General features: G+C 35.9%; 1 protein-coding gene across 1 annotated transcript in view; it reads left to right on the top strand.

Annotated features, from left to right (window-relative positions):
• The first annotated feature begins 9936 nt into the window (after nucleotides 1-9936).
• EXOC2 (exocyst complex component 2) overlaps nucleotides 9937-13402 on the top strand; it is a 116815-nt gene continuing 113349 nt past the window's right edge. Inside the window, exon 1 of the mRNA XM_026842710.1 lies at nucleotides 9937-10089. Coding sequence (XP_026698511.1) covers nucleotides 9972-10089 — 118 coding nt within the window. The 5' untranslated portion in view covers nucleotides 9937-9971. The remainder of the gene's footprint in view (nucleotides 10090-13402) is intronic.

The raw sequence follows: 13402 nt of genomic DNA, 5'->3' as shown, positions 1-13402 counted from the left end.
AACGACACTAAGTCAAACACCTCCCTTCCTTCCCATGGAGAAATTGTTTGTAATTGTACTTTTTATATTATTTTGTAAGTATTTGTGCTTTTTCTTCAAAAGGAAATTGGTCTGTATAGCATTTTTTGACAATAGAGTTGTTAATCTGCAGACAGTACGTTCAGCAATTTCAGTAGAAAATACTGTAATTTCACTCAGTGATGGGTGTGAAAGCCTGTGTTTCCTTTCTAATTTTGTTTGTTTTGTTTTTAAGGAAAACGAAATTTCTGAGACACCAAGTCCTTAATGAGCCTGGTTTTCTCTTGACCTTAAGGGAACTACAGATTCACACATTTTCCATTTAATTCCCAAAGGTAGTCCTTAGGCTATATTGTGCAGAAGACAGTGGGTACTCTGGCAGTATAGTCTCTGTGGATCAGATTACAATATTAATCAGTTATTTTTAGGTGTATTTAGACTTGAATTTTTTCTTTCACTTTGCAGATAACCCAAAAGCAATGTACCCTGTATTTGGAACTTCATCAAAAAGCCCGTAGTAGTTAAAGATTTAGGGCTATGCTGAACAAAAGTTATTTTTTAAATGCCCACTTTTGTATTGAGGACAAACCGATTTTTTGAGATAATCCTAAAGTGTCTCATTTAAAAAAGCAATGACTCAGAATTTTCCATTTAAGAATTATTTGAGTCTTGTGACACTTTGAATCTCACTATGATTTTAACCTGTGTACCTTGCTTCTTGCCGGGAAACTGGACATTAGATATTTGGCAAAAAGTTAAGGAGCTATATATACAGCTGATAGGTTTTTCTCATGTTTCCTTTTCATCTGCATATAAGGCAAGAGTTTCTCCTTCTCACAAGACAACTTCATTACTCTGAAAGTATGAGTTCCATACAGGAGATGGGATTTTAGGTAGATGAGTGGAAATGAAGACTGAGAGTGTGTAAGACAGAGGCTGGCTGAAATATGTCAGAAAAATACCTGTGCATGCAGGCCCTCAAACAGTGAAATACTTGGGCGTGTGTTTGACCATGTGAATAGAGAAGGATGCTATAGTGTATGGCTTGAGTACATCCGTGAGCAGAGGCCAGAAAAAGGTGTTTCGGAGAGAACATGAAAAATACAGGAATCTCAGTAACACAAGTGCATGTCTCATCTTTTAAATGTTGAAACAAAAGGAACTTGCCAAAAAAGTCACATGGCAAACAGTAAATTTAGTGTTGAAGTCCTACCTACAAGCAACCAAGTTAAAACTTCAACCATGTGAACTGTGTAATTACAATGGTTATGCAGTGGTTTTATAAAGAATATTGTGTATAGTTTCAGGGCTTAGAAAAAAAATCTGTGGTGTCTTGTTCCTTTTCTCTAGGAAAAAAAAAATCCCATCCCATTGGGATTTATTTATTATTTTGTACTTCTGGATCTTTCTGAATGCTTTTGCATAAATGTATTTGAAAGGTTTTGATGCTTAAAGTATTTTATTTTTTTTTCTGCCTGTGAGTAACAAGAGAAGGATAATGAGGGTATTAATATTATTTGCCATTTTTCTATAAAATAATGCACGGAAAATTATTAATAACTTTAGAACAAAAGATGAACGGTTTAATTGGAGGACAGTGAAGAGAATGACTTCTAGATGAAGCAAACTTTGCTGGATGTTAGAGGTAGAAGCAGATGTAGGAAAGCATGTGCTTTGAGAATTTAGAAATTAATGTGAGATTTATGGCCTGTGATACAGTTTTGTGTAAAGCTGAGTTGACTTTTTTCTGTATATATGTTTATATAGAGATGTTTAAGGCTTTTCTTCACAATGTTGCTATAGTGATGTATCACTTAATAAATGGAGAAGCTTTTAACCAAGTAGATTACTTAATTTCTTGGGAGTTGTTATGCAATTTATAATGAAAATAGTGGAAATTGTAGGGAGAAACATCTGTTGTCAGACTTTCTTAAATTACATTTGCTATTGCCCTTTTCTAGGCAGTTCAGTATGACCGGAACTGATGTCCAGAAAACTTAAATTGGTTTGACTTGTGTCTTGGTAATAATAAATAGGTGCTGTGACATTGAATATACTAGCAAAAGTGTTCATTCAATAACTGGTATAAACCAGCATGTAGACCTAATTAATAAATTAGTGGAATAATTTATTTTCAGTGTGAAGTTATGGAACTTTAAAGCTAACGTTTTTGAAAATGTGTTTGATAAGGTGAAATAATTTTTAGGGATTTTTCTTAAGTTTTTCCCCAACAAAAATGTCTTAATCCAAGTTTATAGGGCTAATATTGACATTTGCATTATTGTAGTATCAATGGTTTTATTTAATAGTGGCACTTGCAGATTGTCATTGTCACTTATGTAAATAGATTTTGAGGTGAGGTGAAAATTTGACTATGTGGTTCTGGGCTTTTCAGACTGTGTATATGGATTAAATTAAATGTGTGTGCTGGTGAATTTGATGGAGGGGGATGTGTGTTCACGCTAACAGGGTGGCGGGAAAGGAATCTTTTTTTAAAGTACACTAAAACAAATTTTTAAACTCTTCCAACACTTTTTTCAGCTTTTTCTGTTGGAACAGGTGATATAATTGGCAGATGAAATTATTTTCTGAACTAAAAGAAACAAATAATTTCCCCCCTCCCATTTTAAGAGTGTCTGCTCATCTATATTATAGTTCTTTTTAATCTGATTTTAGAGGTTTGCTATTTTTACTCCTTGCTGATGGGTCTCAAACTCAGTGTTATATGTAGGCTCATTAATTTCCTTCAAGTTGTTTATGGTGTAAGATACTAAGGAACAAAACTTCATTTTACAACAGAATGTTGGTGGAAAAATTCAGTGGTTTGATGTTGCAATGGTATTTGGGCAGTTAATTGTTCTTTGTGAGGAATCTCTCCCCTCCCCAGATAAATAACATGTCAAAATTCCTGATGTAAAAATACATCAACATGTAGGTATGCTGTACATCATAACTGATAAGATGCTGTCATTTAATATGTACAAGGAAATGGATTTATACTAGTCTAAATTTTGGTTTTGACATGTGATAGATAGAAGGTTAATTGATGTTAAATGAATGCTTTGTTAGCCCTTCATCAGCTACTAAACTAGTACAGGAGGAGTGCAAATCATTACTACAAAAGGCCAAGACCAGTATGTTTTCTTAGTGAGGTTTATAGGTCTTTTTTTATCCCTCCCTTCTTTCCCTCCTTCCCAACCACACAGAACATAGCCAGCTGTAATGATAGGAGGAGAGAGCAAGCAGCTTTTCTAAACACACACACACACACACTCGTGCTCCTGCCCCCTTTTTTTCCTCCTCATACCTCAGCAGAGTGACAGCTTCTAGATGTTGCGTGCGAGTGAGTTCAGCTGGTGCTGTGTGGTCTGGGTGTGTGGTCTCCAGCTCAACCCAGAGGCTGCTAACAGGGTGGATGAGGGAGAGCAACACTGTTTACTTTAATTTATTTCGGATGCCGGAACTGTGCCCGGAGTTTCTCCTGAGCTGGGTTCCACAGTTAGTGGTGTCAATCCCTCGCAGCTGCAGCCCAGGCTGCAGCGGGCCCTGAACTCCTCTGTGGAGGGCTCTCGCAGCATCTGCCTCGAGTCCAGCCTTTTAATCCCTTGTGACTCAGAAATGTTAATGGCATCGCTGAGTGCTGTGATTATTTTGCTTTCATTCTGTCAAGATATATAGCCATGAAGATGTACCTTACTGGGTTAAGGAAAGCAGGACCTCTGAGATACAGAGGAAATACGCAAGTATGGCTATTCTGAAAGCAAAGCTGTTGTGCTTATTCCTTGGCTAATCCAAAACTAAAATCTAGTATGTCCTTCATGAACGATTGAAATATTTGGGAGCCCTTTTAAAAAGGGAAGGGTATTGTATTATGTTACTTAATATTCCAGATATTTTCTTTCTTGTCATTTGCTCTTTCCATCGCAAAACTTGCGCATCTTCCCAAATTGAATCTGATTTTGGCATGTAACATTGTCCTGTAGGTTAACATGTTTGTCAGTGTTAATATTGGCTTGAATCAACATGCCGGATATGACAGGGCAACACAAATGAGGCTTTGTTTTTTCTGTGTGATGGTGAAATTACCCCCTTTTTTATGTTTGTTCATCTTTTCATTATAAGTAGCTTAGTGGTGTTTTGAAGAGTTTCTCCCCCCCCCCTTCCCCCCAAATGTAAGATTCGTGAGCAGTTCTTGTTTAAATTGACAAGTCTTCTTTTATTATTTAAATAAACATGCATAGATTCTTAATATCACTTGGAATTTCAGCATTGTTTAGCTTATTCACTTCCCAGTCTTTTCTGGCAGGCTTGCAGGAATGGACTTTGTATTATTAATGCAGTGTTGAAGGCTGTGGAAATTCTAGGGCACTGAAGATCTCCAGAGGGGTTAATAAATGTCAGTTATTTTCACAGTGCTGCTTTTTGGATGCTTTTAAATCTTGGTTTATGTAGATTGTCTGTCTGAATTTATATTGTTGGGAAGATAAAGCACAGAAAAGGTTGAAATAGTGTTTTTCATCATTTTGTAATGGTTTTGAGTACAAACATGTAGGAAGCTTTTTGCTTTGTCGTCTGTCTTGGGGTCATTTGCAGTGTCCCTTCACTGACTCTGTCATAGTGTGTTGTACTCGGGGGACTCTTTGGGGTTTCTAGTGAAAACAAATTATTAGATTTATTTAGTAGAAGCGCAAGTTTGTGTAGTTTAAGGTCAAAAGGCCATCACCTAGGTTCTGGAATCTGAGTATTTATTGCTTGTTTAAAAAAGGGCGTTTCATAAATCCGTTCACTTGGAAAGCATTTAATGCTGTGATGTTAGCGTGATAAGAATACCTCACCTACTGGTTTCAGGTTGGTTTGTTTTTTAAAAAGTAAACAACATCTCAGGCATACTGTGATTTGAGCATGGGTGATGCTTTGGTCATTCCTGCTGTTCCTGCTTTGAAATTTAAAAAATTGTATTCTGTCACATACGTATGAGTAAGAACACATAAATATTTGATACCTGAAGATTTGCATGCTTGCTTGTAGCTTAGACTTTCTCAGCGATGACAAGTAGGCTTTTTCTTTCCTCCCTTCTTGACAGCTTAGATTCCCTTTGCTAGATGACCATGGCACTTGCATTGACCTTGAGTCTGTCTTCCTCTGAGAGTGTCTTTTAAGTTCAGCATCAGTGATAAAGTACCACTAAAAACTTTAAACTGAATTTTCAGTCACTGGAACTGACTTGCTATCTTGTTTTACAAGTCAGAAACTCCTTTTTAAAACACTTCAACTACTGACTTTTCCACTGGTTAAATTTGTAAGGTGGTTCCTTCTGAAGGAACCTGCCTTCTGAAGTCCCATGCCTTCATGATGTTTGTAGTTTTACATGAGGATTTTGGCTTACCAGCCAATTTAATATCCTTAAATCCTGACCTTCTCTTGCTCGCGTTATTTCATACTCTGGTACTTCTTCCAGAGTGATAAGCAGTACTCTGCTTTACAGAACAGATATGGTAGCTATTGTCATTTTGCTTTGTGTTTCTTCTCTGCTCGCCATTTCAAGTTGAATGGGGAAACCTATTTAAGAACTCTTATTTTAAGCCAGCTGAAGGTTCACAAAAGTCGGAAAAGCAACTAGACTTGTATTTTCCCTTATATTGGGCTGTATTTTGTTTCTACATTATTTGCTTTTAAAGTGGCTTTTCTTAGGATAAAGACTGAAGATCTCCCCTCTTTAGTAAGCTTGTAATGCTGAGCATTGTCTAGATTTTTTTTTTTTTTAACCAAATCTTTGAGAGGACAGTTTATTTGAGAAGCTCATGTAAAGACGAAGATGATGTTTATGAAAGGCATTTTTCAAGTTGTCTTTGTAGTAGGTGGTCTTTGCAGAGGCTTTCTAACTCCTTGCACTTTCATAACAAGAATTATGACAGAATAATAGAATAATATGGGCAAGATCATGGGAGCAGTCAACCAGAAGTCATCCATGTTAAACTGTTGGGGTGATACTGTGAGGAAATGAAGGGTTTTTTTTAAAAAAAGGGGGGGGGGAAGGGGAAATAAAGAGGGAGAGAAACCTCTGTTAGTATCGAAGATGATTGTCCGTTGCTAAAAAAATAGTCTTGTTAACACTTCTTGAGTGAGCCTGGCTCCTTGGAAGAAATATCTTGCATAGAAAACTGTCTTTATGCAGTCTCCCCTAGTCTGTATAAGAAGCAGTCTTTCAGTAATGAGGCTGCTTTTTTTATATTATTATTGTTAATTTATACAAGGGCAATGTATGGAATTGCAACAAAAGCTCTTAATTAGATTATTGTATCTTTTCATGAAATTTTTAAAAAATAATTCATCTTTGCCTTAAATATTTTTTTTTAAATTAGAAACTTTCTTTTGTACCACAGTAGTATACTGGCTAGACTTCCTAGTAAGAAGTTCAGTCACTTTAACTATTGACATATTTGTCCTAAGAAGGAGGAGAGGAAATATTATAAATGAATTTAAGGCTCCCAAGCATTTGTTTGATATTTGTAGTAAAGACAGATTCTATAGAGCTCCTTCACTTACTCTTTGAAATAAATGAAACCAATTGATGGTTAAAAATAATAATAATAATAGTGTATCTCGGTGCTGTAGTGCTTTTGTAATGTGTTGAGATTTACTGTGGTATTCTCATTCTAGTGAGGTATTTTAAAGCAATTCTGCAGTAAGTATGGAAATACTTTAGAAGAAATATTAGACCTCAGGAGGCTCAGCATTTTTATTACATTTATTTAGTTCATCATGAACGGGGATCTAGTGCCAATTTCTGAAATCCAGAAAAATACATTGTAATATTACTTTTGAGTTTTGGTATTGATTCAAGACAATTACCTGTGTGCCTAGGTATTTTGAAAGAAACAGTGGCTGCAATGCAAGGGAACTATAACGTTGGGGGGTAGGGTGGGGTGGCAGCAGAGAAAATCAACCCAGTAATACTAAAGTAGTTTCTATTTTACTTGTTTTCCTTGAGACTTTTTCCTCTCCATATGACTACAGGGTTCTTGAAGATGGCCTTTTTACATCTGTGTTACTGATTAACATTCTATGTAAATCTTTACAAAAAATTGCTCATATTAAAAGGTGGTTTATGTTGTCTTACTGATATCTAGACACATGTTGCTTCCTGCAGAAGGTGATTAGGTATATATATGAGGACGTAATCCCACTGCTTCTTTACATCTGTTGTGTGCCTTTGAGCTCTGCTGAGGATCTGTGAGAAAAGCTGCAAAGACTATGTAGAATAAGATCATGAGGAATAGATGCGGTTTGTCCTCCTCACTCTAGGTAAATTTAGGAACCTGACTCTTCTCTGACATCCTCTCTGCACAGGACTTCAGAGGAAATTTCAAATTCAGAAAGGTCTGAACTTCTGTGCATAGGTTTCTTGCAGTTGTATAGGAATAAACAAGACTTTCCCTGCAGTTTTGAATTCTGTTTGCTCCAGGCAGTATTAGGTTTAGCAATGGGAACTTGGAAGCTTATTTTTATTATGCTGCCCATTGTTTTGTCAGGCAATGTTGTGGTGTAATGTAGCTTAATGCAGCACAGATGAGAGGAGACCTGGGCAAGCCTTGTGACTCCAGGACTAGGGGTTTTGACAGAAGACCAGGGGTCTATCATTTTCATCTGTGGTGAGAAAGTGGATCAACAGTAGTGCAGGTGGGCTATCTGTACAAGAAGGCTTGAGGTAAGGAAGAGAAATTACCAAGGTGTCCAGATTTGAAAGGAGACCTGGGATATTAACACCCCTCTCCCTCTCTGCTTGAATTTATGGATAAGAAGTCAGAGGGAAAACCATCAGGATAGGGGCAGGAGATAGTTCAGCTGAAAGACTAGGACCTGGTCTCACTTTTGAAGTGAGCCAGAGACTGCCTGAGGAGAGGGGATGGGGGATGAACAACAGCAGTGCTGGGAGAGGAATAGGATGTAGGGCATGAGGGGGCAGGAGGGAGGAGACTCTGCCTGCCAGAGCGCAACCTTCTCTTCTGTATCTTGAGATTTCTGTCAGCTGATTTCTTTGTAAACTGCTGATGCAGTCCTCCTCTCTGAGTGATGTTCTACCTGCAAGGTTATAGACTGTATGTGTTGACTACTAACTTTTCTAGCATCCTTGTACAGACTTATAAAAGCATTCATATGATACTATGTAAAATCATTTTTTCACCAGTTTGTTTTTAAAAAACTGGGAAATGAATGTTTTATTTGAAACATAATGCCATTTTTAATGTTGTGAAGTCAACCAGTCAAGAAGTATTATGAGGCTTGCCAGTTAAAAACAAAACCAAAACAAACCACCTTAGTGAAATTTCAGACATAGGTTGAGTGTAGTGTTATGGACTTTCTTCATGTCCTGGACATGGCTCACATACTGAAAAATTATGTTCTTGCTTGTTCAACAAGAATCTGCATCTCGTTAATTGCACACTCTTCAAAGGTAGTCTCAAAAGTTCTCTAAATCTATTAATAGTTCTGTGGTGTTCAAAGTATCTAAATGCCTCTTCCATATTAATGAATTCGTCTTCAAAATAGCTTTTCAGATGTGTGATAGCATTCCTATTTTAAATATATGAAACTGTGAAACAGACGTTTAAGATCAAATATATTCATAGATTTGAGGTGGTTATTTAGGAGCTGAATATTTCAGAGCATGTTCAGGGTACATCTCACACTGACTTCAGGTATGGCTGTAGGTTCTCAAGTGGGACACCCAGAAACTGAGAAATAAAAAATGTTACTGTGAATTTTTATATAAGTGACCTGCTGTGCATCTGTGGCATAGAGACAAGATCCTTTTCCAGGGAGTAGTATTTGATTACTACCACAAGATTTTCCTCCTTATTCCTGCTTTCCGATTTTCATCTTCACTTTCAATGTGTGTTCCAACTTCAGAACATGAAGAAAGAAACTGGTCAGTGGGAGCTTCTTTGATCCTTGTGGCAGGTCTGCCTATAACACTGAAAAATCTGTGGAGGTTATATAGAAGCAGGGTGTATGATGGTACAATGAATGTATCTTATATATGCAAAAGTGGCTGAAACAAAGATAACTTACTTAATTCTGGTATTTCCTAACTGCAGGTGCTTGGAAACTGCTACTTTACTGCACTTTAGTGTTAGGGATAATTTACAGAGGTTCTGGGTTTCGGGGCTTGACTATTGGCAAGTAAAAATAGAAAATATACCTTGATCCAAAATAAAAATAAGAGAAGCCTTATGAAGCTTGGCTTATGTTCCACATACTTTTTTTACCAACCTGGACTTTTAAAATTGTATACTCTAACCTGTTCTATATGTTTACATAAAGGTTTTGAATACTGACCTATTTCATCATTCCTGAATTTTCTTAGAAATAAAAACATTTCTTTCAAAAGGTTATTTTTGCTTCTTGCCTTTCCAGTGAAGATGAGTTCTTACTAGAAACTGATCATAGGTAACTTTATGAAGTTCAGAACACCAAATGAAATTTTTTTACTAGGAACTTTAAGGATGGTATTTTGTGTTAGTAGAAGAATTCAGAAGCTTTTAAATAGGTGGTGCAAAATTACCATGGAAGTCCTTAAAATAAACTTTTTTTGCTGCTTTATGACTTCTGTAGGACCTGTGGACAGGCTCTATATTTACTAAGAGTTGTAAACATGAAGAAGTTGGTGGGAGCTAATGTGCTTCAGGATATACTCATCTGTTTCTTATAGATGGAGAGCTATACTTAATTTAAAGAAAAGGAAGTGCAAAGAAGGTATCTTTATTGTTTTATGATTCTGGTGAAAAAGGCTTTGAGAGTGGTGCTCCATATTTACATTCATGTTTACCATTTTAGAACATCAGCTTAAAAGGTTTAAAGTAATTTTTACATAGTGTAATTATTATTTTTAACTTATTGTTTCTTGCTGAACAGATAAAAGCAACTCAGTTTTCAGTAACTGAATAGACGTCATGTCCCGAGCACGGCAGCCCCCACTTGTAACTGGCATCTCTCCCAATGAAGGCATTTCATGGACAAAAGTAACAATTAGAGGAGAAAATTTGGGGACTGGACCTACAGACCTCATAGGTAAGTTGGAAAAAAATAAAAAAAGAAACCCAACCAGCTTTGTTTGAGCCTGTAGAATGTCATGTTTAGGATATGACTAGAGATAATTTTCTCATGTAAAATCTGTGTTGCATGGTATGATGAATGCCCTTTTTACAAATATGTGCTTGAATCTATAAATTCAGGGATGCTGCCCAATGTGTAACTAATAAGAATGACCATACTTTGCTAGATGAACCCTTAGCCTGTCTCAGCATCCAGTGCTGAACACTAAGAATGAATGCCTATGGGAGTGTCCTAGAAGAGGGTAAGATGTAACAAGATGCCCCTTTGTCACTTTCCCAGGCGTTGAGAATTGCAGTATGGAGCCTTTCCTATCAGAAGTGTTCTCAATGTATTAGAAAGTCACTGAGCACTGCTGTTCCTTGAATTAGTGTGAAAGTCAATTTGTGTATCTGCAACAGTTAGGACAAAGCATGTTCAGTGATTTAGCTGCATATTATGTGAAGACCATTTCCTTTGCTGCTTGGATTTTAACGTAGTAACTTCATTTGAATCATAGCTCTTACACTGAAAGAGAGAACAATCAATTTTGTCTGATTCTCCTGAGCATACATATCTTGATCATCATTGCTCTGTTGTCTCTTTTCCAGGCTGAAAAGTCCTAGCATATTTAAATTTTCTGCATATATCTTTAACCCTTCTTGTTGCTCTTCACTGAATCTCTTCTGGTTTTGCTACCAATCACACATCATCTTGGTTATATGCAGTGTTCAAGATGTGAATGCACTGTGGCATAATAGTGCACTCTGACTTTTACTTTGTGTTTTTTCCATAGGATTCTATTTTCTGTAGAATGCCTACTAATCATAGAGCTAATATTTTTCATTGTTCTGCCTATTATAGTCTCATGATTTAATGCTGGAAGGTTAGTAGTCAACTTGAGCCTGTCATCTGTGAATTTAAGGTTTTGCCTGTGTGCATCATGCCTGTTCATTGAATTTCAGCTGCTGTTTTATAGCATCTACATTATAGTGCATCCAGTCAGTCTCATAAGGTCTGTTCCACATTTTTTTTATAGTTTTTACAGTCTTTATATTAATGTATTCAGAATGTAATCAGCAAACTTTGTAACCTTTTTACCTTTTCAATTATGAATATAAATATTTTTTATAAGTGATCCCAACACATACCCTGTGGTAATTTTCCTCAGTGGAAACACACGATTTACTGTAACCCTGATCCTATCTTAACAAGCTATTTATCCATTTGAGGATCATATCCTATAGCTGCTTAATTTTCTTAAGCGTTTCGAGAAGGACTTTGTAAAATTTTCTGGAAATCCAAGTTAACTATAACTACTGGAATTTCCCTTATTTCTTTTATAAGTTGAGCATATGTACTTCAGTATTCATGTTGGAGACAATTTATATAATTTGTTGTGGAATCATGACTCCTCTGAAGTCCATTGGAATTTTGTTTGGCTTTGCTGGAAACAATATTTCACTTCATAGCTGTAAACGGAGATTCCCAAATTCCATTCATGGCCACCGCAATGAGCTTTATGGCCAGGCATCAGCTACTACAATTTTCTCCTTCACTTTATTGTTTTTCAAAAGGAGTAGTAGTATTTTTTTATGCTGTTAGCCAAAGTTGCAGTACACTAATGAATCTTTATTAGAAATAATCAGATAACTGATGATGATAGAGGTGAATATATTTCTGAGTATCTGTGTGGTTGATGTACTTCGATAACCTCATTCATTAGTTCATTGGTATGATTGTCATGGAAGTAATCAGTGCTAGGTTCTTGGAAGGAAGACATCTCCTGAACTGTGACTCAGTATTACAGCTGACTAACTGACAATATTTTTTCTCTTTTTTTTCCAGAGTAAGTCTTGTAACACATAGCTGCTAATAATCTTGTACTCTGAGATAAAATTAAAACAAAAAAAAAAATGGATTGCCTTATTTCTTTCCTTAGTTCAATTCTCTGCTTTTTCCAGTAACTGTTTAAGGCCCCAGACATGTAAAGATTTCTTTTGATGGTTAAATTAGGCATGTAAATATTCCCTGTGACTTGAATGGAAATACTTGCAAAAATGAGCCTTTGTAGGCATGAGATTTAAACAAGTTTGAGTGAGGGTTTTGTAAAGTTTATAATCTGTTTTGAGATGCATCAGAGTACAATGAAAAGCAAGAAACTTTTTTTATATATATAAACAGAATATCACATAATAGAAGAATATGTCTTTTTGTTTAATTTAAGGGAGAGCCTTCTAGTAATCTCTTTGCATCTTTGAAAACAAATAAACTTTTTATTTGTAACTCTATAGCTTATGGTACAAAAAGTCAAATTTGGGAGATACCTGTAACGCTTATACTCTCAAGGTTTAGTTTGTCTTTTAAGACATTTGCAGCTGTATTTTGTAGGTATTGTAAAATTGTCGATCTACAAGCTTAACAAAAACTGGAAAGTCTCAGTAAGAGAATTACTTGTGCCTATTTATTGAAAGGCACATAAAAGCTAGAACCCGAGTTGATGTTCTCTGAGATCTTTATACCATGCAACAGATCAAAATAAAATTTTATTTAAAAGGATGTTTTCTCCTTTTGAAGAAAAAAATGTTGTATCTGTACTGTCAGAAGGTCTCCCCCAGTATACCTTTATTTGTTTTAGAAAGTGTCTTGTGACATTGTGTACTATATTTAGTATGGTATATAAAATATTAAGACACTTACTTTCTTTTGCATTTTTAAGATATAAAGACTGTTTCCCTCCGTTTCAGAAGTGTCTTGTTCTCTTGAGAGCTTTTAGGAACCTCCATGACTAGAAAATAATTGATACAAGGATTGTTAAGAGTTGTTCAGAATTTTACCTACTAAATTGCTATACCTCAGATCTTGATTTTAAAGTATTACTTAATTTAAGCATGAATTCACACCTTTGAAGTTCTGTGGTTATGAATGGTTCAGACAGATTCTTTCAGTTAGTCTTAGTTCCTACCTCAATCTTTTTTTTCCTTCAGAGAATTTACTAGCATAAATCCAAAAGAGATGCATGGTTTTTAACTTTAGATTATATTAATACATCATAAATGTATGGAATTTTTTCTTCCCCTCTGAGAAATAAAAACTGGCCTGGTTAAAATGTTGCAGATAAATAACAACAAAAATATTTTTTAAGGCTTTTTTTGTGTGTAGTTTCTGAAGTACAGAAGTTTCTGAAGTACAGAAGAACAAGGAAGCAAGGCAGGGGCACAAAGATACTCGGGACTTGGAGCACAGTTTAGGAATACAGTATGAAGAGCCTAATACCTTTGCAGTGTACAGG

This window comes from Athene cunicularia (genome assembly GCF_003259725.1).
Source record: "Athene cunicularia isolate RWA chromosome 2 unlocalized genomic scaffold, athCun1 chr2_part1, whole genome shotgun sequence".
Classification (NCBI taxonomy): Eukaryota; Metazoa; Chordata; class Aves; order Strigiformes; family Strigidae; genus Athene; species Athene cunicularia.
This window is presented reverse-complemented; position numbering and strand designations above follow the sequence as displayed.